Genomic DNA, 27,941 nt, shown 5'->3' with positions numbered 1-27,941 from the left:
ACGGGCGGTGCGCGGTGCTGAGGGGCTGTGGAGGGGTGCGGGGCTCGCACCGGGCTGGAGGGAAGCACCGGGGGGGCTCGTACAGGGCCGGGGAGGGGGCGCAGCCCTGTACCGGGCTGGGGAGAGGGAGGCACAGGAGGGCTTGCAGCAGGCTGGAGGAAGGGGGCGCAGCTCTGTACCGTTATGAAGCGGTTCCGGCGTGGGGGGCTTGCACCGGACTGGGGAGGGGGCAGCTGTACCGGGTTGGGGGCTGAGGGGGAACAGGGGCTCCATCTTACAGCTCGGTCCTCCACCGCAGGGGGGCGCGGGCGCGCACCCCGCCCCGGGATCCCGGCCTCTCTAGGGACAGCTTCCGGTGCGCTCTATGGTGCTGCCGCCGCCGGCCCGGCCGCCCCCGCGGAAGCGCCAGCGCAGCCATGTTGGCTCCGAGGGGAAGTGGCGGCGCGGAGCCCCGCTAAGATGGAGGAGAGGAGCCCTCGGGGGGTGTAGGGGGTGTCCCCCCCCCCCCCCCCCCCGTCGCCACCCCACTCCCCCAGCCCCGACCCCGGGCTGCGGGGCGACCTGTGGCCCATGGAGCAGCTGTAGGGTGAGCCCGCCGCGGGAGGCCGGGGAGGGCGGCGGGGGCCGCGGTGAAGGCGGCTGAAGAGCGGGGTGTGGTGGGGGTTCGGCGGAGAGCTCCCCCCCCCTACACCCTCCGTGGAGGCGGTGCCGGTGGGAACGGGGGGCACGGGGGAGCCTGTGACAGCGAGGCCTGCGTGAGGTTACAGCCGGAGGAACGGCTGCTGCGCCTTGCCTTGAAAACTACCAGCGTAGGGCAGGAAAAAATAAATAAAATCGAGTGTCAAACCCAAGTTGTAAACCTTCCCCGTTGAAGAAACCGTCTTTGGGTCGCAGCCCCGCGCGTTCAGTTGCGCTGCAGGCCCGGCGAGGGCTGTGCTCGGGAACGCGCTCCCCACCTTTGAGTATCGTTCTGATTCTCTCTCCTGCTGAACGCTTTTAGGGACGTCTTGCACTTGTCTGGCAGTTTGCGGTTAGCTGATGCTTATACCATCTGTTCCTGTAATAAAAGGAAACGTAACGAGTGTTTCTGCATTATTGCATCTTTTCCAGAGCACGCTTTTTCCTTTCTAATCTTTTGCACGGTTTTCTGTAGCACTGATAAGTTTTGGCAGCACTTAGACTAAAAGTTTCAGAAAAATATGACCAGACTACAGCAGAGAGCCGGCTGGGACTGTTTGTAGCCACGTGTCATCTTTCCCAGCGTGATTTTTAACCTTGAACCCTGCGCCGTGCTTTTCCAGGGCAAGACGCTGCCAGGGGCTGTGCGGTTTAACGGTGGGAAGGAACTGCTCTGCTGAGCGCGGTATTACCAACAAGGAAGTATTTTCAGGGTGGGATTAATAACTCGAAGATCAGATGTGTAACGTTTCGCACATTAAACTTTAAAAGGCGATCCCTGTTCTCTAGGCTGCTCAGTTCTGACACTGGGATAGTGCAGAATTTAGGACTGTAATGCTCATTGGGTTAAAAGAAGAGCTGAAATAAACTTACAACAATCCAAGACTTAAATTTGACAGAAGCAGAGTTTAACAGATGCAAATTATGAACTTTTAGAGAAGAGATAACGAGTGAAATTGAAGGCGCCACTGAAATACGAGCGCAGCGCTGTTACAAGGGCCAGGGCTTGTTTCTGTTCTGGGACCTGTTCGTTTGGTGCTCTCCAGCAGCTCCCAGTTACTGCATTGCCAGCACGGGTGTCCCTGCTCCAAGCAGGCTGGTGTGGGCCGTTCCTGCCGCGCCGGGCGGGTGCTGAGCACCACCCTGCGTTACACCCGTCACTAGGAGACTGCACGGGGGATGTGCTGATCAGAAAGGGTTAAAATTCCTATCCCAGGTGTCTGCTTCTTCAGAAGCGTACTGTGGACACACGTAGGAGGGCTTTGAGGGAATGGCTGTATATTTAGCGACTGTTAGGAGTGGAGCAAAAAGCCCCAAAGATATTCAGCAATATGCAGACTCGTACACGAAACCCCACACAGCTAATCCTGCTGAAGACGTGATTGAAATAAAGGTTTTTCTTATTTTTCAGTGCTGGAAAAAAAAAAAAAAGCTGCTTATTAGCTTCAATTTGACTTGTAATTTCTAAAGTACTTGGCTCAACGCTGAGGGGAAAGAAATCCGCAGCTAAGCTGCGTGACAGGAGCAGTCAGCACGGTCACTCCAGGCTGTTATAGAGCCCTCACCTGGTGAAGAAGCTTGTTTTCAGGATCAAACTACTTCTTGCTCCACGGTTGAATGCATTAAAATAGTGATATTGATTTAACATTCCCTTAAGGAAGTGTCTGCTATTCAGAAAAGCACAATTTCATCTGTTAATGTGAAATAGAGGTAAATAGAAACAAGGGCCTGCACAGTGGGGCAGAACTGCTGCCTGGTTCTGGACATCACCAACACATTTAGGGAGATTTGCAGAGCAATTTGCCAGTGTGCCTTTTTAAATTGAAACAATCCCTTTTGGGTTTTGTCCTACCTAACTGGTTTTACAATAAAAAGAATATTGCATAACAATACTCTTATTAACTGCTAACATTTATCAAAGGTTGGCTAATTTTGGTGCGTTATTGGAAGAGCTTTGGGGAGCAGCACACAGTTTGTGGCAGATGCATCATGTCAGCAACAAATCTCATGAGGTGAAATTCATAATTCAAGTGTCTTTGGGTTGGTTTTTTTTTTTTATTAGAAGATCTGCCTTTTAGTCCAGTGCAGTTGCCAAAAAAAAGAACTCTTTAAATATTAAGAATAGTCACCCTGCTTTTTGTTGATGTAAGTAATGCATTAGAGGGCTTCTCTGTAGTGAAATTAGGCTTTTGTCTGGATACTTTTCCTAGCAGAGAATATTTTTTCTAATCGAATGCCAAGTCAATGTCAAAACAATGAATTAGAGCACTTAACAGAGAACAGGACAGCAACCATTGAAGTCAAGCAGTCTATAAAGTGTGAAATCTTAAATCATGTAATTGTGAAAAGGTAGCATTTGTTGGGAGGTGGCAGCAGAAGGCCAGCTTTGATGTTTCCTTGGCTGGCATCGCGCAGCTCTCAAAGGACGTGTGTGAGCTTGCTGGGAGCACGGCGACATGGTCAGGTGAAACGTACGGCCCAGAGAAGGGCAGGAGCCCTGTGACAGCATGGATGGAGCTGAGGATGCAGTAAGGCATTGCTTGCGGGAGGGACTAATGGAATTTCTATTGCCAGCCAGGTGAGATAGGTGGGCAGAAGGACTTGCAGGCATGAAAACTTCGCAGGAACTCATACAGATAGGGACAAACCTAATTATCTGTGAAGCAGTTATCAGATCGGTGCTTGTTTAAAGCCTCCCTTCCAGGGCTGCTCTCTACGTGATACTGTACTGAGACTGCAAGTTTCTTTTCAGTAGAACTTTTGTTTTATTTGAAAGCGTGAAAAAGGATGATGCTAACTGAGGACAAGACTTGAATGTCACACCTTAACCCCCTGTTGAAGTGAGCCACTACAGAGTTCACAGATACACCAAAAAATAATGTCTAGTTTACACTGTGTGCTGCGATTTCACTTTGCACAGAGGTTAGAAGCTATTATTTCTTTAAAAGGAGACTTTAAAACAAAACCTGAACTTAAATTAGAAGTTTAGCTTCAACTTTTCAGACACTGCTATCAAGGAAAGTCTGAGGACCCTACGCTTGCACTCTCTTCTGCGTCTGTTAAGATCTTTTCTCTCAAGCCTTGGTTTCTGCAAGCATCAATAGCTGTGGTCTAGCAAGGTTTTGATGTCTTGAGAAGGAACTTTTACTCACAGATCACACAAACGACTTGTTCCTGTAGCGTGCATGGCCATATAAAGTGTTCAAATGGAAAAAATTGTTACTCCATGACTACTTTGTGATTCATGGTTTCCTCCGAGTCATTACTCTGATCCAGTGTCATTTTCTTATGCCTGTAGCTCCAGAGCTGTAGAGGGAACAGCAGTAAGGTGCTTCGTTCAGCTGGCTGCAAGTTAGTTTAGACACTTCCAAGATTGTAGTGTGAAAATATTTGGCATAAAAAAGGTGGGAAAATAGAGTTGCAGGGGCAGTTAAATAGAGCTCACTGAGCCAGAAGCCTCTCAGTTCTCTAGGAATTCCCGTCGTTTGTGTTTCCGGCCGGCCTGCGCGCGGAGGGTGGTAACATAAATGAGATTTTCTGTCTCGGCAGGATGATGGCTGGTGGCTGCCTCCCTGAATCTGGTGGGTATCTACAGCCTAGACATGTTTTAGAGCTTACATGCTTGGGAAGATAGCATTCCATAATCCCAAGATTAATTTCTACGTAAAGGAAGTTAATATTACTAAGAATCTAACTAAAAATACAATTTATCTGTGAAGACTGGAGGCAAGGCACTAAATTGCCCGGCTTTCTCTAATAAAACCAGTATTGAAACAGTTAAAGTGATGATTATTTGACTCCCTTAGCCCAGGGGTAGCAGAGCCCCTTTCCAGGAATGCAGGGTGGAGAGGAAATCCAGTGCTTTCGCCCGTTTTTCACACCAATTCAAGCTCTTATCGGAGGCTGATGCCTGTGGTGACTCCCTCTGCTGACTAGATGAGTTGGAGGCAGGAGCGGTTTTTGAAAGAGCGACTCAGAGCCCGGAGCATCCGCAGGAGCCCAGCCAGGCGTGGCAGAGCTCCTGGGACGTTTCCCCGAGCACCCTCGGGGCTGCTGGAGCTGCTCTCCTGCGCAGGGACCCGCAGGCTCTTCCTGGCAGGAGCAAAGGGGAAACGGAGGCAGCAGCCACCATCCTGGGGACCTTCCTTGTAGTGAGAAGTTCAAGGTTGGTAAGTTTGTCTGCTAGTACAAAGTACAGCTCAGCTTGTAAAGCATAAAGGATCCCGTGGGCAGCTTGTGTTGCAGCGTGCTTGGCGTTATAAAGTAGAAGCCTTAGTTAAAATTTAAGACACTGATAACGTGGAAGTGGTTTTGGCTGTTGTAAGTCACTTATTTTCAGTTACCGCCTAGATCTGCTTGCTATCAATGTTATTTACCAAACTTGAACACTTTATATGCTTTAATCAAGATTTCCTAAATATTTAGAGATATGTTTGATCTTTGGGAATGATTTTATTCCTGGTAGTGCCTTACTTCAGAGAAATGTAATACTGTAAAGACTATCAGAAGCCTCTAGTAAAGTCATTTTAAGTTCCTTTTAATAGATGGGGCAGGGGAGGGGTAGGGGTTGAAGGGACTGGGGTTACCAGTGGTCAGTAATTTGAATTGGTGCTAAAGCTCAGATTTTTGGCATTACTGAGATTTCTGCACTGCCTGCTAGATGGGTGCCCAGCCTGTTTTGTCTACATCTGACATATTTGGTTACATTCCTCAGGCATAAGGCTGGTTACTTTTTAATGTAGCTGATTATACTGACTCACATTCCTCATATGTGATGCAGTAATAAATTCATTTACTATATCTGGAAAATTATGTGAGACAATTTAGATATTGCTTTGAAAGTTTTTAGCTTCACATTTTCAAATCTAACTTAAACTACATGGGTTAAAAGTTGACACTTCTTCCAGATTCCACACAGTAAAAAAAAAAACTTTGGGAAAGTTGCATCTATGGGCAAATTCAGGAGCCAGTCTTTTTAGTTTCTCTCCTGTGCTCTACCCTTAAGTTTACCCCAGTGGCAGTTGCAGGGCTGGTTTCAGTGTTGCCTGCAGAAGAGCAACCAGCTTCACGCTGAAATGGAGATTTTATTGTAACTGGGTCCAGGAACAGACAGGAACTTTATGGTTATATTGGTCTGAGCTTTAGTGCTGAGACTTGTCAAGACTAAGCTCCCTCTCCAGCAGGTTCTTTTTTTTTCTCTAGTGGCTAATTAACACTCTCCTTTCTCTTTAAATATAAAGAAGTTTTCAGACCTGTCATGTGGGGCAGATTAAACTGGATTGTGCTGTGAACATGAGTCATTACAGATCATTCTGCATATGAAGCTGTGCTCTTTGGGTGGATACTGAAACTGATAGGGCTTGACAAATTCAAATAGCTGCAGGACTTCCCCTTTTGTTCCTTTCCAGGAAAGGATCATTTCACCTGCAACCCTGTTAAAACTGTTAATTTATAGCCTGCATCTAGCCATGTGGGATGAAGGCTGCTGCAGTTTTAGCAGGCTTTCAGCTCTTGGAAAAGCAGATGGGGAATTTGTTAATAATTACCATCAGCACTGACTGCTCCTCCTTTTGGGCAATCGAGGGGTTGCTGTCTTGTGAAGATTTCCACTGTGGTTGATTGTGACTCAGCTTCTGTTTCCCCACCCCTGACTCAAGAATTTCACCGTGTTAAGGGTTTGCCAATGGCCTGATGAAGACTGCTAGTTCCCTCTAGCTGGCAGGTCCCCAAGTTCCCCACCACGCTGCACCACTCCTAGAGATGGGCAGAGTCAAAGCATTCTCAGTGCCACAGCAGATCTGCCCCAGTTGTTCTCACATGGCTGCTTGTCAGGCGCTGGGCAGCTGGATGCGGCTCAGATAGGACAAAGCAGATCAGTTTGGACAGAGCAGGAGAAGAGCACAGTGACATTAGCATTATACAGCAGTCACTTAAGATACACATGCAGGGCTAATTTTAAACACTGGTTTCCTGAAGCTTCTAAGAAATGGAAGTGGTTAAACTCAAGACCAGGTTTTTCAGCTTAACTGGTACATGAATCTTCTCATTTATAGGACTGTGCTATAAACAGCTAATCACTGCCATAATGACATCTTCAAGCTCTGCCCAGCATCCAGCAGCTGAGAATGCCTGCAGAATCGCACTCGGACAAGTCAACCAGGTAATTATCTCTCCTACTTATCTTCACTCTTCACTAAAGCGGTAATTTCTTCCATCAAATCAAAGCTCTCCAAGTACATTTGAGTAAGAAGAATTGAGCCTGATGGAGTAGAGCTTTTATCTTGAGGAGTTGCATTAGCTTTCTTTATCATATCAATGATTTATGAACATTTTAAAGGGGAAGGAGGGGAAAAAGCAGTTAAAACTGGCTGTACAAGAAGTGCCTGTTTTTGTGCTGCACCTATACTTGAAGAATGGCACATACAGCATTCCTCCCGGTGCTGGACTCCGTATTGGAGCTTCGCAGTCATGTTTGCCAAACTTTGTCTAACCAGTAATACATCCCCATGCCTTTTCTGGAACCAGCAGAGGTAAGTATTGAACATCTAGTACCCCATTATTGACTGTTCCTAGAGCGTCCCTGGAACAAGAAGTAGTTGTAGCTGCGAGCCAAGGTCAACGTGGTAGGCGTGTGGTTTGAGTGTGGCTCAATACCACGTTGACAGCCAGTCAGAGAAGAGAAAATTGCAAACAATAACTGGAGAAATCTGGTCTAAAAATCAGGAAGGTTTCTTTAAGATAGGCATCCAACCTTCCAGAGCCAATTTATTGTATGAAGCCTCTCCACAATATGAGGGGGTGTGACAGGAGTGGAAATAAGCTGATGGGAAGTGGAGAGATCCTCCCATTTAAGGCTTAATTTAGAAGCTTTGAAATGTAGCCAAGTCCTGTGCAAAATTGATTTATATGCTTATTTATTCAGCTCACTCGGCATGGAAAAAAAGCAGTAAATAGGCTCTGATATTAGTAGCAAAATATTGATTGTCAACACTCAGTGTCCTAGGCAGAGTGGAGTGAACACTTCCATTTTGGCTATACTGTAAGTAGCTAAGGGCCCATTTAAAATAATCAAGCTAACTAGGTTGTTTCTTTAATCAGAAAGACACATATAAAAACTTACTTGAAAATCCATTTGAGAGTGGTCATTAGAGAAACGAATGAATGCAAACACATAATTTCATCTTATTAAAAATCATGTGCTGATACAAGTACTTATTTGAGTTGCGCTCAGCATTTTCCCAGTGAAAAAGCTGTTCTCGAGAAATAGACTTGAGGCTGGACACGAGCTGTTGTGTTTGAGCTTGAAAATGCATTTAACAAACATAATAATGAGAAAACAGGCAGACTAGGCACATTTACAGACGAGATTTTTTTTTTTTTTTCAATATTAGAGAACAGTGGAACAAATCGCTTACCAAGATGCTGTCTGATAGCTGAGCAACAAATTACATCTGTGACAAGCAACCAAAACCCTCTCTCCTTACCTTGTACAGGAAAATGGTGCTGCAGCTCAGGCTGTGTCTTGAGGAGACATTGCAGGACTGCAAGCAGGCTCTATCCCTTAGGAAAGGAAGGGGAATTGTGATTGCATTTATATAGGCAGAAAGGAGGGGTGGGTGTGAGACACAGGTGAACCCCCCTAACATTGATAGCTGAATTAGCTAGCACAGATTCAATGCCTTGAGAGCATAAGCCTTGTCAAAGGGTAGGGGAAAACAGTAACGAACATTGTGTGCTGAGGACTGGACTTTCTGTCATGTGGCAGGCTGAAATACCGTGCTGTATTAGTGTCTGATAGACGAGGAGGACAGGGGAAGAGGTTCAGTGTGGGAAACGTGCGTTAGTGTACAATATTGTACACAATTGTGTAGCATTCAGAGAACAGTAAGGGCTTTCTGACGTTTTTATGGAACACAAGGCATCAGGTCACATGATGGCGTTCTCCTAGGAACTGTTAGAATTCTTGTGGAGTAGATGAAGCAGCAACGTAGGGGGAAGTAGCTATTTAAAACTTGCTGCTGTTTTACATAGTGTCGTCAGTGTCATCTGCTACTCAAAGCTGCTTGGGTGCGTGGGTGAAACCTAAAGGGGTTGTGGAGCAGTCGCATCGTTCCCAGAGTGCCTTATATTTTATGTAACAAAGATTTTGGTTGATGAGTGAGATCCCCAGAAAATACAGATTCTGCTCCTTAGCGTTCATTAACCACACCTTGTGTTTACTGCAGTCGTATTATTTTGTGCTTATTCATGTCTCCTAATAAACACACCTTCCCTCAGGTCTGTACAGAGCAGACCCGGCTTGTTCACTACACTAACTGAGAAAATTCAGGCGTGCTGCTCTTGAAGTGGCAATCTGAATGCACCAGCATTGCTCCTAAAGATGTGACTCAGTACGTTTGGTTAGTCACTGCCTCGGACTCCATACCAAGGGTCTGAGTTTCCTCTCTTCCCTCACAGGATGAATAACATCGAAGTTAATGGGACAATGTGAGTGATTAAAGCTTTTAGAGCTGGCTGCCCAAATCCCTTGGCTTTTTTTTTTTGTCCTGCACTTGAGTCAGAATGATTGTGCTGATTTTCAGTCCTTCTGACTTCTTTTTAAGCATTTGTCCATGCAGATTACTTGTTAAAAAAAAGAATACCAGCCTTCAGCAGGTTAGCCTGAGGCAAGCTATGTTTCCCTCCAACTCATACAAGGGTTGTCAGCTCTGTGCTTGGTGTGAGTCTTACGCAGGTTGACTTGGGCAGCGTGGGTTTATTAGCTGTGATACGCAGGTACGTGTGCCAAGGTGACATGCTTTCTCTCAGCAGGGCGCTGATTTGTGTCACTCAAACAAAACTCTCTGCTTTGTGTTTTAGGTGCGACCCAAACTGCCGCTTCTGAAGATTCTGCAGGCTGCAGGCGCCCAAGGTGAAACCTTCACACTGAAGGAGGTGGGCTGAGTTTCTGGGCACTGAAACTGTGCCTGTCCCTGTCTGTTTGGCAGATGGCTCTTTGTAGGGAAGGGATGGGACTGGCTATTAATTTTTCTATACTTCGAAGCCCTATCTGCAAAATAGGGACACCTTACCTGTAGGGCTGTTGTGATTTGATTGATCATAAATTATCTTGAGAGGCCCTGGAGGAATTGGAATAGGAGTGTGAAATATTAAAGAAAATTATTTATCCTCAAAAATCAGAAACCTCTTTAGAGAAAGGAGAGATGCGATAGCCACATTCCTGAGAGAGTGCAGGAGATTCTGGTCAGTTGTCTTGCTCTCTGCTTAGAGCATGAAAGCCTTAAAAATTGGATTCCAGTTGGTATTTTTCTTTTAACTTTCTTTGAAATGGCTTGTCAGCTAAACCTAAGAGACCTTGTGAATTCATTTATTTTAAGATTAAAACGCAATATGTGTACAAGATTAAAAAAATGACACTGACTGTGATTTACAAGAGTATCCTGTCTGCAAAGAATTAAATGCAGTGGTTTTTCATTATGAATGTGTCAAATATTCCTGCAGAGTCCTGTGACTTATTTTAAACACTTATGCATTTAAATAACTTATTTAGCTTTTAAAAATTTTTGCAAAAACAAATTGAATGGTTTAAATGGGGGGAGCTGAGTATTAAATCCAGGTTACTTGTACAGATTAACTTTTTAACGCAGTTAAGTTGGGCTTTTTTTGCAGTAAATGGAGTGCAGTTAGCAACTTTTTGGTGATGCTGTCATTCAGGAGGGTCACTTTGGTGGGTAATGGGGAGTGGAACCTGCCTACGTTGTGCTTAATGCACTTTGCTTTCTCTGGATTCCTCACTGGATTCCTCACAGGGTCCCCTGGCTCTGAAAGGATATTTACTCTCTGCCTTTCTTTGTGGTACTAATGCACTTATTTTTGCAGCTTGCAAACTGTCTCCTGAGGGACAGCACTGTAACTTGTGGCTATCCTTTAGTAATAGCTTATTCTTTTAACTGGGGATATCTTCTGCCTCCTCCCCACCCATTTCCTTCTCTTTTTTACTCCGAGTTGAACAGCAGCAGGCTCCATCTGCAGCTCTCACTGAGGGAGACTGCTCAGATAAAAGTGTTATCGCCCATGGCGTGTTTCATTTCAGTGTGAGGTAGCAGAGTGACTGCTATTTATCCATCTTCAACTCATGGGTTAATAGTTACAAACCTTATAGCAATATGGTAAAGTGTAACTCTCCCTTGGTTGGGAGGCGCCAACGAATTGCAGATGTGCATTAAAAGCAGCTGCTATTTGACTGGCACTGTATAGGGTAGCAAGGGGCAAATATAAGCAAAAGCAAATTTCCAGGGTCTTTGGTGGTTTGGTTTCAGCTGCAGATATGGCTAATGGTATGTTTTGCCTCCACAGGTTATGCATTACCTGGGACAGTATATAATGGTGAGGCAGCTGTATGACAAAAGACAGCAACACATGGTCTATTGTGGAGGAGATCAGCTGGGAGAACTGCTGGGACTGGAGAGCTTCTCTGTGAAAGATCCAAGGTAGGAAAAAGTCACCTTGAATGTATGTTGTGTTGTAGAGGTTGCTGAGACAAGAGACTCTTGGTGTCACTGTTTCTGTTCACTCTCGCATAAACCTCCGGGAATACCAAGTGCCCTGCTCAGTGGCTTATTGGTAATGCACTTGACAAGTTTGAGTTGAGCTCCTTTGTTCTGAAGAGCAGGTTCTGAATGGTTCAGGCAGTGACCTGCTTGAGGTGACATCTTTTCCACCTTTTATTTCTACATCTTCTCAGGCCCTTGATCTCATACTTAAGCGAAAATCTGCATCCTTCAGTTAAGTTCTGAGCAAGACTTCTCTGTAGCAAGCATTTAGGAGTGGCAAAAAAATTCCACTGCACTTTCCAGTGTCTCTTTGGATAATAGAGAATTTCTATCCCTGGTTTAAAAGGGTAATGCTGTTTGGTTTTGTGAGTGTACTCAACTGTCGCCTTCTTTCCCACAGCCCAGTCTATGACATGTTGAAACGGAACCTGACGTCTGCTGCAATGGCAGGTAGGTTTGTCAGAGTATGGGCAAGTGTATTCAATGTAGTATTGATGTAACTTGGGTAAGTAATGATACTCAGAAAAGAGAAATGTTTCTGAAGTTGGAACAAACTGCTAATGAAGGCTTTGACAAGACAATATCTTTGAGTCTGTCTTTTCTGTGTGTCCACCATCAGTAGCTGTGATATGCAGTCAGTTAGCTGTTTGAGTAATGTGGCTGCCTATAACCAGTGGCCAAACCTCGGGGCAGCAGATACACTCTGTTTGGAAGCACACTCACAGACCTGAATACTGTAGATGTACAAATCAACGTGGCTGAAGTATCCCATCCAAATCATTATTGATTTCTCAGGCTGTTCGCAGTTTCATAGGATGCCGTGACTTCTCGCTCTCACCTCATTTTATACTTTCATAATCTTGAGACAATATAAGAGTGCTGGAAACTCAGACTAATTCTGCAAGCCAAAGAGGTCTGGACTTAAATCAAACACCTGGACCTTTAAAGGTCACTGTTACGTTCCCAGCTCGTAAGAGAAATCAAATCTATCTACATCAAAAGTCTTTGAGTCATAAATTAAAACGTATAAATTAATCTCAGCTGATGGCTTCCTTGCAGCCAGTTCCCATTGTACGGCTGGTAATCTTCATTTGAAAAAAAAACTTCTCATGAAACTACAAGGGTGCAAATCATGAGGGAGCTGCACCAGGAGTTTACTTGTGTCGTACTTCCTGGGGTTTCTAAACAGATAATATGGACTTAGTTCTTCATAAGGGCTTAGTCTGTTTTTGTACATGTATATAAAAGCTTGTGCAAATTTAGAAACTGAGAAAACATGGCCCTAAACTGCTTAGTCCACTGAGCCATGTATTGGTGCCTCTGAGGTCCCCCTCCTTTCTCTATTTATGTAGAAGAATCTTCCTACGTGGACATTCATCTAAACACATTGCTTACAGAATAACTGTGTGAGTGCCCTTTCCCTCGCTGGTGGTGCCCTGGCCTCTTCCCTGCAGGCAGTGTATGTGGAGAGCAAAGGATCCCAGCGAAACGCTCTCTCCTCTGCTACCCTGTCCCCTTCCACTCGGTGTGTGCCTGTGGCTGTGTGCGTGAGGCTGGCTATGTGTGCGTGGTCCAGTCATGGTGTAACTATTTTTAAACCTGCCAAAGGAAATACTGTTCCTTTAGGGGATCAGCACTGAGTTATACCACTGTGTCTGCCTGTGTGTATGTGTGACTATAAAACGAAACAAGCTTGGCAGACCACATCTTTCACAAAAACATAGGGAGGATGACTCCCAGGTATTGCTTTCCCTTCATCACAACACAGGAATAACTAGAAGCGCCACAGGGCTTGAAGAGGTCTCCATGTTTCATGTTTTGTAATAGCTGCTTGTATTCATTAGCCAAATCAGTGCTTATCAGCACATCATTTTGCAGATTATCTCGGCCACTTCTTTTAAGTAGGCTTGTAGAAGAAAAAGTGACTGCAGCACATCTTGGTAACAAAGACTAAGTTCTTAGATAATGCTCTTTGTCAGATGGTGTCCTTGGCTAGCTTTCTAAGTGTGGCTCACATGAGGTGTATTTAGGAATGCCTCACTTTAAGGACATTTTGTACAGTATATGTTGGCTTGGAAAAAGGAAGCCTTCCAATAAGTGGAGTGGCTTTTCACACAGTTTCTAAGGTTAGTTTGCACACCCCTGCAGAGCCAAGGTAATTATGGATGAGCCAATTTGCTTCTGTTTTCCTTCAGGTATTAAAGAATCAGTGACTGCAGAAGCTGTAGGGTGATGGAAGGGAAGAAAGGAAAGCTGAACTAATGCATGGAGGGCTAGAGCCATGTCATTTTATGATCTTGTGTTTTGGCCCATTTTATGGACCACTTTGTGGTCCACTTTTCTGCGTAAGGCAGCAGTTTTCAGTGTCTTCATAACAGTGCTATGATTCATGGTGTGAATCAGACTGTTCTCCTCTGCCTGGCATTCAGCAAGGTATTTCTCTGCTAAATTGAAAGGGGAGCAAGCAGGAGCTATCCTTGCACCTTTTATTCTCTAGCAAGTTTAAAGGGTAGACTTCCTAAGTGCAGCTCTCTTATTATGCTGAACGATTTCTGTTAATTTGGTTGTTCTTGCTATTTAGGTTGGCCTTTTAATTAGCTCTTGTGGCCAGCATAATCATCTGGATTAAATTGTGTTATGGATGTGTCACAGTTACCCAGGAAAGAGCTTGCTGTGCGTGGAATTTTCCCTTCTTCCGTCTAGTCATTGCTCTTCATGCCCACACTGCTTAAGAAAGGCATTTTTCCTATCAGCCTGAGCTGAAAGGGATAGCGTCCTTAGGTATTTATAAAAACCTTACTCTTCTCTGCTCATCTTCTTCAGCATGGATTTCATCCAGCCTTCAAGTGAGAGTCCCCACCCTCTGCTATTGCTCTGGGTTTCTGCCTCCGTGCAGATGTGTTCTGTAAAGGACCCGATGGCAGGACAGCCTGTAGGGAAAATAATAGTTTTCAACACTGGGAAGAAGGTTCTTACATGCTGTGAGGTTTCATCAAGCTCCATCTCCGAGGAGGCACAGCCTCTGTATTCCATGGGCTAATGCCTCCGTATGCACCTCATGAAGCCTAAGGGATAGTGGAGTCGTGCCTCTAGGAGATGGCCAGCTTTATAAGGAAGGAAGGGCTCTGTTTCTCTGAAAAGGTTACTTAGAGGTCTGCCAAGCCTGGCTCGTTGGTTGCTTGCTGAAGACCCTCTGTGTTGTGAGAATGGTTATTACCAGGGAAGGTTTTTTCTTTTGTTTTACCTGCCATCTAGATGCTGCACAGAATCTCGCAAAGGAACAGAGCGTCGATAAGCCAAGCCAAGACCAGCTGAAGGTAAACCCACTGCCTGGTGGTTTCTTTTGTTGTACAGAGTGCCCCTTCTCTGTACCTGTGCATGGTGGACTGCCAGAACTTTGTGCTGCTTGGCTGCCAGGTCCTCACCTTCCTGAAAAGTTCTTGGAGTCCACAGAGCAGGGACAGAGTGACCCTTCTCTGTTCTCTTCATAACAGAGTACCAGTCTCTGAGCGCGTTTCTCTGGGGTGTAGCACTTCTAGTCCTCAGTTCCTCCAGCGTGCTCTGTATTTTCATGTCTTTCCCCCTCTCTCCATCCCCTCTCTAAGTAGGAACTGCCAAATCATTACGCTTTCTAAAATGTGTGAGAAAGTTTTGTGTTTAGTAGGATTGTTTTCAGAAGCTTTCAGGCAGAGTCTGAAACCTAGGAAAAATCTTTGCGCCTTCAAACTTGTTTCCAGGTGTCTTTTTGGGATTAAGGGAGTCTGATCTGGAAGGTGTCTGTTCACACAGGGGCTCAGCATGTCACAAAGGTCACAGTATTACTGTGTTAAAGATGGCAACTTTTGGACTTTTGCCATTCTTAAGATTTTTCCTAGGTTCCAAGTATATTGTTTGTGCTGATTACAGATGCATTAGCCTTCTTAAAGGGTTAATAGAGTGTAGGTTTTGTTCAGAAACTTCTATTTCTCTTCATAACTTCTCGATCTTGTACTGCAGCTGGTGACTCGGAATGGAAGTGCTACATCCCCTTGTCCCTATAAGCTCTGATGGACTAACACCTTTTTTTTCCTTCCTTCATGCAGTTTAGCCATCAAGAAGGTTCTGGCACTGGCGTCATGGAGGGTGAAAGCAATGCTTCTGCTTTGTCTACCTCGGAGCAAAAATGTGAGAATTACGAAGGTGAGTGCCAGCTTTTCTGCAGTAACACAACGTGTACAAGCTCTTCTGCTCCTTCTCCAGTGTACACATCAGCAAAATGCTGGAGGAGAGTGTCGGGAGACTAATAAAAACCTGTTGTGGAATATAATCTTTAAAAATCATCAGTTTATGCTAAAGATTGAGAGAACGCAAATGTTCGCCAAGGGTATTTTATGATAGAGTGTTTTCTAGCTTGGGTGTTTGGTCTCATAAATAAACAAACACTTTGAATAAAATGGCAGGTTGAGCCCAAAAAGCACATCTATCACTAAACAATGCCCTGAAAATCTTACAGACCTTGCTGAAGGGTATTTCAAATGCTGAAATTATACTTGTGTCTATTTATCTTCCCAAGGGACTCTCTCCTCTGATTACATAGAACACAGCCTGAGCCGTCTGCAGTCATTACCTGCAAACCAATCAGGGAACTGAATAACAATGGAATTTTTTTTTTCTCTCCAGCTTAAGTGTGATACAGCTCCTTCATATTTAGACATTTCCTTTGTTTTAATGTCTGAGGATTTCTTGCCGGTTCACTCATATGGATTTCTGATGTTACGGAAGCAATTTTCCTGTTTTTCTACTTTCTATTCTCACATCGTTCTCGTATCAGGGAACCTAATTTGCAAAACGAAATCTTCTTTGCAAGTGTGGGTATTTCCAGATCAAATGAGAGTGGTAGATATTTTCCTGGCTGCATGCAGAAACAGTCCTTGACGGTGCCTTTGAAACTCTTGGCACCGAAGAGAGATAGATTCAAGGTTATCTTGAAATTCAGACTGCTGAATTTAGGATCATAGACTAAACTGCACGGGCTAAAAAAGGAGGCTGAAGCATGGGGTTACGGAGGATGGATTCTTACCTTCCTGCTTCCCATTTTGAGCCTGGTTTGGGAACTCAGGAGCTCCCATCACTGGAAATTTGAACTGAATTCAAACCAGTTCTGTCTGCGTCTTAAGTCCCTCAAGAAATCTACTCAGTGTTGACTTGGTTAGAGCTCTGAAATAAGTGTTTGTGTTTCTGTATTGAGTCTTAAAAGTAAGGTAAAGCTAAAGAGAACTTCTACTGTTTTAGAGACACTGGGAACACTGGGATGCTTCTCTGACCTCTGATGGCTGTGCAGCGACTTATTTTGCCAGGTTCGCTTGGCTAGACACATGAGTACAGGTGGGCGGCAGATCTGACATCCCAGTACACTCATACAAACCCCGAAGCTCTTAGCAGTAACTGGCTGTAAGAAGGAGCAAGAAAGATTTCTAAAATCAGATGGGGCCAGTTTTTTCTCTGCTAGTCTCTTAAATAATGTAGGTGTGGCATGACTTAGATTCTACTTGGCTCTTACAGACAAAGACTTAATAGAAAACCTCTCTAAAAGCAAGAAGCCTAAACTGGACCTAGTGTTTGAGGAATGGGATGTAGCTGGTCTTCCATGGTGGTTTTTAGGCAACCTCAGAAGCAATTACAAGTCCAGAAGTAATGGATCAACAGATATTCAGACTAACCAGGTGTGTAGACATTTTAAATAGGTGCACTGTATTCTTTTCCTCTCCTCTTTTGGGTTCCAAATAAATAAAATATTCTTGTTCTTTCTTTCCCCTTCCCACTCCAGGATTTTCAGCCTCTCCCTGGTGTGTTCCTGTCCCAGCCTTTCACATCAGGTGGTTGGTTACCTTTAGTGTTCTAAGGCAGAAGGCTGTGGTCAGCCGTTGGAGGTCCTTCTCTACTCCAGAGCATTGGTTGTATTTCAGGCGTTACCCCTCTTCTGGGTTGAAAGCTGTTACGCGGTGCAGATGGCTGTAGTGCGGTGGCCAGCTGCTGTATGGCCAGCTGGCGAGGGGAATAAAAACATAGTGCTGCTTGCAAAAAGGGGTGAGAGTAGCGAGCTGCCCCTTCCTCTCCCACGGGTGACTGGAGAAGCTGCCCAGGGCTGAGAAGGCTCTTAGCGAGGAAGAGGGGAGTAGCATTCGCTGCAGCGATGGCTACAGCGCTGATACTCCTGCTGTGCTAACCTGAGCTCTGAGAGGTCTCTTGTGGTTCTTCTCCAACAGGACATAGACACTGCCGTTGTTTCGGATACTACTGATGACTTGTGGTTCCTCAACGAGTGCCCATCTGATCAGAGCAGTGCTGCAGTCAAGGTAGAAACGGTTGACTGCGAGGAAGTGAAAGAAGGTGACAAAAAGGTACTTCTTCAAAGAGTGCATGTGTTCCGCAGGTTGGCCTTGTTTAATTGATCTCATGGAAGTGCAGAATCCTTTGCTTTTCATCTGCCTTTTGCTGCTGTGCTGATTTGGGAAGAGCTAGATCTATAGCCATACAGAGTTTAAACTGCATTTAGAAAAGGCTGTCACCAGTCTGTACATGGGCTTTCCTGTACGGTGGTCTGCTTGGGTTTCAGTTTAAATGTGTGTATTTTCACGGCACAAGCTTCATTTAAAATTAACTAAAACTCTAGCAGCAATTTTACTGTATTTCTAGTCAATATATTCAGTATAAGATAGTCCAGTAGCTGAAGTCGTAGTAAGATTTGTCATGAGAGTAATTAATCAAGTGTGTGTTGAAGGTTTGAGTTCATTATTTCTTCCATGGAAATTAGTAGGACTGCTCGGGTGTGTGTGTTTGTATGATTCTTGTATGAGTTGACAAAAGGAATATTACCCAGCGACAGTGACTGGCAACAGTCTGGAATAGATACTGCACATAAAGGGGCTTTTCCTTCACTTACAGAAATAGCGTAATTATCATGGTGATTGTATAGTCATTTCAGTTTTGGTGTACAGTGCCAGGCACATCGTAAATACAGATTATTGTGCCCCAATTAACATTTCCATTCTTTCCAGGTAACTGAGGATGCATGTTTGCATGACCTTGAGGATTCTCAATGCTTGACTGATGACACAGATACAGAAGCTGCTTCTGAGGTAGGCATCCTGTAGGTCAGTGTTGCTTGCTTAGAGTGTGCTGCATCCTGGCTGTAGTTGGAAAAACTTGTCCTACAGCTGCTACTGGTTGTGGTAGGAAAAGCAAATTCTTATATGGGTTTCGAAGACCAGGGAAAGAAAAAGAAAATGAGCAAAAAGGTTAATTCTGTATTGTCCTCTGAAAGGAAATCTGGAGTATAGTCCTAGTCAGAGATTCAGAACACTAAAGTAGGTACTTTGTAGTCACTGAAGTGCTCGTACTCAAAAAAACTTGGAAATTTCTGTGTCAGGATCAGGGTTCCACTGAGTCCTGGGTGTCCAGGCCAGCTCTGAAGCTGTCACTTGTTTTGTGGTAGTCTCTGGGATGAGAAGAGAATCCACTTCTCCTCCCACCCCATTTTTCTGAGGTGCTTGTATGGCTTTGTCAGGAGAGCCTGCATACCTGCTGTTGTAATGTCTTTGCCCTTGCAGTGCCTCTCGAGTACAGACTACAGCTCTTTTCTCCGTTTAAATGAAAAAACAAGTTGGAAAGAGAGAAGAAGCAGTAATTACTGGCTTGCCACCTCTCCCCATTACCCCGTTCCTCTTCTGAATACCCTCATGATAGATACTGAGGAACATCAAACTGTGTCCTTTCATCTGTCCTTTTTTTCTCCCAGTCCTGTGGCTGCTTTTTGAGGTTGTGCTGTAAGTCAGCAAAAGCATATCATGCCACTCTCTGCAGCTGATGACACCAAAGTTTTTTAGCATAATTTTCTGGACTGTGCATGCTTGACAAATTAGGATGGCCCTGGCATTGGACAGCTGAGTCATAGCTCTGAACTTGGGCAGCTCTTGGGGTAATCAAGTAAGTTGCTATTAGTTGTGCAGATTCAACAGATGCTAAGTGATTAGTGACTCTGGGAAATATATTCCTGACTGATTCCAGGAGCTCTGCCCTTGAATTTAGGGTGAGATACTGAAAATTCAATAAACTGCACAGCTTGAGAACATTGTATTCTTCCAGAGTGCTGAAGGCTGGGAGGAAGGAAGGACAGATTTTAATGTTTAAGAGATCTGCATCTGTAGAATGCACAGGAGTATGAATTTTCTTTAGGCTTTCTGAGGTGCTGGTATTCAAACTAGCACAAGCTTATGCTTGGTAATAAATGTCCTTTTTTCGATGAAGCTTCTCTGCTGCGTTTCTTATGTAGAGGAAATGAGTCGTATGCAACAATACACTAACTTGCTGCTGTTTTTGTCTGCCTCAATCATTCCTCAGGACTGCTGGCAATGCACCAAATGCAAGAAATTTAACTCTCCAGGCAAACGGTACTGTTACCGCTGCTGGGCATTACGGAAAGACTGGTACTCAGATTGTCCCAAACTGGCTCATTCTCTTTCTCTGTCCAACATTGATGCTATGCAAAACAAAAATGATGATGAAGGGATAGATGTCCCGGACTGCCGAAGGACTATTTCTGCTCCGGTTGGCCAACCCAAAGACCTGTTCATGGTAGAAAACAAATCACGTGTAGATCCCAGCAGCTCTATTGAGTCTTTGGATTTGGCACAAGGATGTGAAAGCAAGAAGACTGTGTTGCATTTCACTGAGCATAAAAAGGAGGAAGAAATACAGTCTTTAGAAAGTATTAAAAAATTACTGAATCCTTGCTTCTTATGCCATCACAGACCACGGGATGGGAATATTGTCCATGGAAGGACTGCTCACCTCGTGGCCTGTTTCAAGTGTGCAAAGATGCTGAAGAAAAGGAGATCGCCTTGCCCAGTGTGCAGGAAAGAGATTGAGATGGTGATCAGGATCTTTATGGGGTAGTTGAGCCAGTTCAGGCCTTCTCCACCAAAAGATAGCACACAGATTTTCTTGGGCTCACACAAACCCTAACTTCAGAGCTCGGCCATTGAATACCAAAGAGAATTAAGATTCAAATCTGACCAAGAACACTGAGGAATCCTCTGCGTTAAGTGAAGCAGCATCCCCTTTTTGATATCCGTTTAAACAAAAGCCTGTAGGGAGGAGGGAGTGACCAGCATGTTGGTATCAATGCCCCAGCTTTGAAATTGTCTCAGTCTCCTAATTTCAGCTCAGTGGTGTCACTAGGATTCTCTGTTCTGACAACTGGTCCTTGCAGAAAACAAGTTTTGGAAAGAGTTGTGACTTTGGCTGTTGGAGTGGTGTTCTCCAGTAAGTCAAACCCTGTGCAATGCCTTCTGAAGGGGAAGTCTGCATCTGAGAGATATATATACATATATATATATATACACACACACACACACGTATGCAGGGGTGGGAAAGAGGGTGGGAAGGAAGGGTAAGCCAAGATGTTTGCAATTTAGATAAGCCATTTCTCCAAGGATCAGTTCTTCTGAGGGCAATGAGAAGTAAATAACCTGGTTTCTGATTTTTTTTTTTTGTTCTGTTTAATGTAGGTTTGTTAGATAAGGTGAAGGTCCTCTTGAATAAGTCCTCCCAAACTTTTAATCCATTGCTATCTCAGGTCACATATCAGATGGCAAAAGAATAGGGTGTTACACTTTGCTTTGTTACTGGATCTTTTAATTAAAAAATCTGTTGATTTTTTTTTTTTCATTTAAATACAGTTCTATGTCATCTTGCATAGCTTTGGTGAAGCCTGCCCAGTGTTAGCTCAGAATCTGGTCTCCCAGCTGGATGGCATCATAACAGCTCTATGCATGTTTTGGGATGCTCTCGTAGTTCTGTGCTTACAGCACCATTGCAACTTCTACCTGCCTCATCTCATCAGGCCAGCCTAGATAGAAGATCCTCACCGTAGAGTGCAGTGTGGCTTTAAAGACAGGATATGGGTCTTTGAGGGAAGAAAAATAATTCCTGAAAAGCACCAGTTGCAGATGGTTAGTCTATGGGCTGTGCTGAGTGCTACTTGTTTTCATTTTCTCCACTGATTTTCTTTCTCTGTGATTTAACTCTTCAGATCTATTTGCAGCATTTATGTTGTCTTTCAGAGCTATGCAAGGTTGCTCTACAGGCTGTTAAAACTCAGCTAGTACTCGCAGTTTAAAATATAACCCTTTTCTGAGATCATATCCTAGAGCATGCTCCGATTTTCCTTGGCCTTCTTATTCTCCAGGGCTTTGGAGGGCCTGCATCATGCAGCAGTAGTGCCTTCACCTTTCAGGTATACAGGCATTTGAATTCAGAATAAACCCTGTTTTGTCATCTTGTTTGTCATTCCCTTTCTGATCTAGGAAGTACACCTGAAGACAAGGGGGGGGGAAGAAAAAAAAAAAAAAAAAAAAAGAAAAGAAAGTAGTACTCGTACCTCAGTGCTTCTCTAGGCTGTTCCCCCTTGTTTTCCACACTCCCTGTGCTGGTCCAGCCCTAGCAGGTCAGGCGTGCGGCAAGCGGCCCCGGATCCTGCCCAGCAGAAGGTCCCAGCAAATCGTAATGTCAAAGCTGTTGTTTCTCTGCAAAGATACAGGACTAGGTGCTATATGCAATCACTGCCAAAAGTCAGATCCACTTTATGTTTCATGTAGTGTTGTGATTTTTTTTTTTTATGTGGGCTATAATTTAGACTATTTTTGTTGGCTGTTATTTACAGTTGTATTTTAAAAATCAGAGAATAACTGTCTGGTGTTTTGGTGCACTATCTAAAAGTCCATGGGAATCAATCCACATGGAAAAGCTGACTTAGTACTCCCGTAACTAAAGGGCTGTTAAATGGCTGGTGATGCACTTTAATCACGCTCAGATCAGCAGCCTTACCGCCTGGTATCACAGAAGGGAGTTCCTGCCAGGTAGTTTCTTCCCTTTTAAAGAGTCAGGCTCAGCAGGGTGTGCGGTGACACTTTGTGGCACTTCTGAAAACTGTGAATTCCCCCTCACCCCGATCGCTTCTAAGAACTAAATGTTTTGCTCAGAGCAGTTTTACTGATTTGTTCAGATCTAGCCACACTGAAAAGCATGTCATTTGTGTTGACCAAAAAAAAAAAAGTCAGGAGAGTTTAAGTTCCAATAATGGAGTTGAACATCCCTACCAAAATCCTGCTGATACCTGTGTGCAGCTTCTGTTATTAAATGAAAATTGTGGTCAGTGTGGCAGTTTGTGATAAAAACGCAAATCTGCAGGGTAACTTTCAGCACAACGATCTTTGTATCTGTGACTTCTTGTTCAGTATAACCACAGTGTTTACAACGTGCATTTGTCAAGTTCTTAATTATTTTTAACGAAAATAGTTGACATAAGATACCGTGATGTTTCAGTTGATTTTCCTTCCTACAGAAGAATAAGCTATCGCAGTGCGGGCACGTTGTGTGTCACTGCGCAAGTTCTGGGTGGGGCATGCAGGAGGGTGGGGGTAGTTTTGGTGCAGGAAAAGGGAAGAAGAATGTATTATTGCTTTAAGTTAAGCCTAAGTGTAAATAAGTAGCTATTTACCAAGAACTGCTCTTCTAACGCGTTCTAAAAAGTGCAGACTTGAGGTATGGATTGAAGAACTAGCTCAAAGCACTCAGCAGCAATACTTACGTTGCAGCGCAGATGAGATATCGGCCAGGCGATGCTGTTACTTTCCTTTTCTACAGACGCAGCAGTCAGCGTGGAGCCCTGATTCAGAAACCCGTTTTTTGGAGGAGCTGAGCATTTACCCGAGATGGGTGCGAACACAGGTTCTCTAAACCTCATGCTGTCTCGTAGCGGGTGACAGTTCTTCTCTTACAGTGGTTTTTCTGTGAAGTGCAATATGAGAGAAGAGGTCCGTGGTAATCCTTAGAAGTCATTGCTGCATGTCTGTTGGGAGAGGTGTTGAGTGCAGCTGTCTTTCAATGCCCAGACTAGAAAGGTTTATCTGGCTCAATGATTATTTTCTTTAGTTGGTTGCTGCTTCTCAGGAACCTGCTGAAATCTCGCTAGCACAAGCGTACCTGTAGGTCAGCTTTCATTCACTAGATCCCTCAAGCTTTTCAGCCAGAAGTTTTATCCCTAGAACCAGCAGATTTCTTACTTTGGTAGGTATTTAAATACAGTCTGGGAACTATGAGGCTTGCAGCTGTGTAGTGCCGTTCTGCACGTTACAGTGCTCTGCAGTGTGAAGCCATGGGAATATATAAACTCTTTGTATCGGCAGCCAGAGGTACACACATGGCATTCACTCCTGAAGTTCTTTCCAGTTTAAGTGCCTCTTCCCTGTTACTCTCAGTGACTTGTTTACTGACATGCACAGCACATCAGCCGTTTTTTCAGCTCTCTTCAAAAACCTCAGTGTCCCTCCTCTGCTGAGATTATTAGCGAGCCAATTTAGCCTAAACAATGCCTCTATATGAATTAAAAAGATCCTTTGGGGGAGCACCCCAGAGGGCTTGTTTCCTCTGAACAGGGGATGTTTCCACAAAGACAGCTGTGAACTTTCTGCCTGTGTTATATATTTATTGTGGTGCGTGACTGATGGAAACTATAACGCAGCTTGCCAGGGTCTGCTCCATCCTCCGTCCAGCATAGGTTGTATCTGCTACTGAGAAGCTCTCCTTGCAGAGAAAGTGTGGCTGTTGGACACACGGAAGTGGAAATGGAGTGGAAACTGTCTCAAAACCCACTGGGTAGCTTGCTTTTGCCTGCTCACACTGCCTGTTCTGAACTTCATCTTCCACTCTTGGAAGAAAAAACAAAATGCTCTCATGAGAGGGCCTCAGTGAAGGCTGACCATTTTGGAACGTGCTGTGATTAAGCGAGGGAAGAGCGAGCCAGGTCACTGGTCTCCATTCTGTCTTTGCCTGTAAGCTGAGCAAGGAGCTCCAAGTCCTGTGCATGGTCTTCAGCCACCGGGATGTCAGCAAGCAGCGCCAGGATCCTTGAAAAGGAGATACTGCCAGGCTGTTCTGTCAACAGCAGGAACGAGGCCCACAAATAACAGGGGAGTGATAAACTCTGCGTTTGGAACAGCTCCGGAGCACAGATGACCTTCGGACACACAACAGCTTTTCTGCTCTGGAAATCCTTCTTCGGTTATCTGTCCACAACGGCTGGAATTTTCCTTGCTCCTTTGAAAACTAGGACTTGTAGCAGAACAGTCAGCTGCCACAAGCTGGCTTACACATCCCATCAGTTTGCTCTCTGCACCTTATTGTGATTCCTACAGGCAGCTGCTGCGGTTGCAGCCCTGTTTTCTGTGCTGTTTTACCCTGGTAACATGCTCTTGCTGCCTACACATCTGCGGGGACACCCCGTGCCTGCCACGCTGAGCGGGTGCTTCGGGACGACGTGGCCGCCGAGCTCAGCGGGTATCTTCAGAGTCTGCCACTCCTGGAAGGCAGAACCACCTCTGAGGATCCGTCAGATACGTGAAGGCGGCAGGAACGTGTTGTACCTCTGGCGAAGATAAAACCTTGCTGTTCTGAAAAGAGCGATTTCCTGCTGGATCTCCCCAGCATCCTTCCCTGCACACCATTGTTCCCAGCTATATTTTTCTTGTTGAGAAAAACTCTGCATCTCAATACACACCCACGCAGTCACTGCGGTAACAAGCAGGAGCGCTTGCTAAACAACAGCTGTGTATTTGCACTATTGAAAAAAAGGCATGTATCACAAAATTGATGACTTGTTTTTATGTCCTGCGCGTAATGAATTTAATTAAATGGAGTGCATTCCATGGTAACGTAGGTTTATTTTTTCATTTGTACTGCATTTTGGGAAAAACCTCTTTAAGTAAAGGCCCCTTACCAGTTAAACAGTTTGTGATCTTCCTGTGCGTCTGCCTTTCCAGGGAAGATGAGTGTGGTGCCGGGAGGTCGCTCAGCACTTCTCCAGCTGTTTGCTTTCTGTGTGGGATGGAAGCATCCCTGGCGAAGGCAGCGTGCACCCCGCCGCGCGGAGCTCCCCAGACGGGCGTCTCACTAGAGGGCACCCGCTGGCCGTGCGTGGCGTGGAGCGGGGTGCTGGCGGCTTCCTTGGAGCTCTCCTCTCCTCTTCTGTGGGCTCTACAGCCTGAACCCTTAACGCTGGCGTAAATAGGTTGCACTGAGACACGACTCCCACAGTTGGGGTTTGGTTTTCCTTATTTGCCTCTTGCTTCCCGGTCCTGGTTGGAGACAGCAGGCTGCAGGTAATTGGGAGGAAGACGGATGAGCGTGCTCTGCTCTTTTGTGTGTTTTAAACCAGCCCCGCACAGGCCCAGCAGTGATTTATCACCAGTTGCTTGCCGAGGAGGAGATGCTGCTTCGTAATGAAGAGCATCTTGATTGCTGTGTAGGAAAACAGTAAAACTCCCCCTGCGGTGTCAGAGCAGGAGAATCTGAGCCCGTTCCCCATCCCTGACAGGAGAATGCTGCTGGCAGTGGGCAGAGTTGGTTGTATTCCCGGTCCTACCCAGCTCCCATGCTTGTTCCCTGCCTGTGTTTCTAAAAGCGGGTTCAGGTGGGGCTGGTGTCCAGGATGGCCTCTGGGCAGGCAGCTGGGTTGCGCCCAGCACCCATTTCCATCCTGTCCTGCAGCAGCAGTTCGATTGCTGGTCACCTCTGCCAGGCTTAAGCCTGCAGGGAAGTTTCAGGCTCTGCCCGGGTAACCTTTCCTTGCCAACCTGTCCCGACACGCTGCAAAGCGCAGGAGCTGCCTAAAGCAGAGCATCCGCGTCTGTCCTGTGTGCCAGGGGCTGCGTTGTGCTGGTGAGATCCCTCACCCTCGCCCTGCCCACCCTGGGTGAGCAGCGGCTCTCTGCCAGCAGCAGGCAAAACGAATCCTCCCAGCTTTAACAGAGAAATCTGTTGGAGCAAGGTGGAGTTGCTCACCTCCCAATTTGACTTCTTAACAGGGGAGGCTGGTCAGATGCTTGCTGAAAGGAGACGGATGTTCATCTCGTACAGGAAACAGCGTTTCATCTTCCTCGCAGGTGCAACCACAATGTGTTTCTGTGGGCAAGAAACACGATTCTGTATCTTAGCAGGAAATAAAGGATCCTTTTTGCTGTAGCGTGTTGAGTAGCCAGGCTCAGCACTCAGCCCGACCTGGCTTCTGCCCTCTGCAGTCGCTCCACCTCACTGTGCGTCTTTTTTTCCCCCCTCATCTTTTGTAGGAAAGTAATTTCTGGGTGTAGCATTTGTGGCACTCCCAGACTCCTTTAAGCAGTTGCAGGTCTGTGCAGGAGCACCCTCTAAAACCAGTGCTCTCCAGCCTGTTACTGGGAGCCAGCAGCGCTTCTTCCTCCTCCGCCTCAGGGTAACAGAGGGCAGAATCCCACCCACTGAAAATAAACTGTCTTGCTGCATCCAAACACCTTCCCCAGCATTACCAGTGACCCAAATTCCAACATCAGGAAAAAGAAAGGCTCTCTGAAACCCAGCCTTCCTGATGTGAGCTGTGCCACAGCCATCCCAGCCACCAGCACAGGCTGGGAGACCCCCCTGCCCCCCCACCCCGTTCTCCTCACTGAGGGTCTGTCTGGGGTCTCTGGAAGGAGCTTACTGAAAACAAGCTGGGCCAGGGAGGCAGGCAGTGTGAAACCTCTCCGAAGCAGGCTCAGCACCGCAGGTGTGAGCTGCCAGTGCACAAAAACCAGAGTGGTTTTAAGGAGGGGAGGGGGGAAAAAAAAAAAAAAAAAAAAAAAAAGCACCTTTTGGCAGCTAAAGCTTCATTAATTTGAAGACTGAAATGGCCACACAATTGGAAACTGGGATCGCAGTCCCAGCAGCGGGTCTGAACGGGGATTAAAAGGAACCAGCGTGAGCCCCCGCGTTGATGGGGTCTGGGGAAGCGGAGGGGCCCGAGCCGCCTCCTGCACAAAGGATGGGGGGGCTCTCAGATCCGCACGTACCTTTTTTTTTTTCTGGCGAGGCAGAGCAGCCTCTCTGCGCTTTGCCTTCGCAGCTCTGTTTAATGAGACGGCAGCGCTGCGCCTCGGAGGAGAGCAGGGCCCCGATGCCCACCCAGGACTTGCACTTTCCCTGCGCAGCGCCAGAGACGTCCCTGTGCCACAGCATCCTCCAGCTCAGCCTGCAGAAAATCGGGGAAGATTACTTAGCGGGGTGGTTTAGTGGGATGCTTTAAACGGCGTGTACGTGTCTGCATATTGCTTTGAGCACGAGAACAGCTTCACAAACGCTCCCTATTGTTATTTTGCTTTGGAAACCATGTTCTCCTTAAAATCAGTATCACAAAGAAGAATGTGTGAGCAAGCTAGTTAACGTGGTACAATGCCTTCGTTATGGCCGTTAGCAGAGAGGTTCCTAACCCACGCTGGCACGGAAACACTTTGAGTGTTTTCCTCAAAGTTATTTCTCCATACAGGTGTTATTCTCATTTGGTACAAAGCATCGCTTACTTTGTCGCGAGAGAGCAGCCTTACCTCTGACCTTGGCTTGCAAAACTCTGTTTTCTGCTCACACCTAGAAATACAACATGTTGCAGCCAGGCTTTTAAACGATAAAAACGGTGGAAATGTTCAGGTATCCTCCCCAGCCCTGATTCTGCACGTGCTTTCAAGCCCCGCTTGCTCCCCAAGTGCTTGGGTAAATCCTTTGGGTTTTATTCCCAAAGCTGGGCTTTATCTGGCAAGCTGGGAAGGATGGGGGGCTCCCGCTGGGTGCCCGCTGCCCTTGCTGGAGGGGTGGGCACAGCCCTGC

The 27,941-nt window shown here is 45.7% G+C and overlaps 1 protein-coding gene across 2 annotated transcripts; it reads left to right on the top strand.

Annotated features, from left to right (window-relative positions):
- Window positions 1-401: 401 nt before the first annotated feature.
- On the top strand, window positions 402-24,982 carry MDM4 (MDM4 regulator of p53). Of its 2 annotated transcripts, none has more exons than XM_086765960.1 (11): window positions 402-586; window positions 6,732-6,838; window positions 9,538-9,612; window positions 11,035-11,168; window positions 11,632-11,681; window positions 14,487-14,548; window positions 15,314-15,410; window positions 16,773-16,933; window positions 17,477-17,611; window positions 18,269-18,349; window positions 19,611-24,982. In XM_086765960.1, the coding sequence occupies exons 2-11, from the start codon at window positions 6,764-6,766 to the stop codon at window positions 20,163-20,165; spliced, it is 1,425 nt and encodes a 474-aa protein (XP_086622086.1). In that variant the 5' UTR covers window positions 402-586; window positions 6,732-6,763; the 3' UTR covers window positions 20,166-24,982. The 2 variants fall into 2 exon arrangements, with proteins under 2 accessions (XP_086622086.1, XP_086622087.1); XM_086765961.1 differs by lacking the exon at window positions 402-586 and adding an exon at window positions 4,770-4,843.
- The last annotated feature ends 2,959 nt before the right edge of the window (window positions 24,983-27,941 follow it).

This window comes from Chlamydotis macqueenii, chromosome 23, assembly GCF_036417535.1.
Source record: "Chlamydotis macqueenii isolate bChlMac1 chromosome 23, bChlMac1.mat, whole genome shotgun sequence".
NCBI lineage: Eukaryota > Metazoa > Chordata > Aves > Otidiformes > Otididae > Chlamydotis > Chlamydotis macqueenii.
This window is presented reverse-complemented; position numbering and strand designations above follow the sequence as displayed.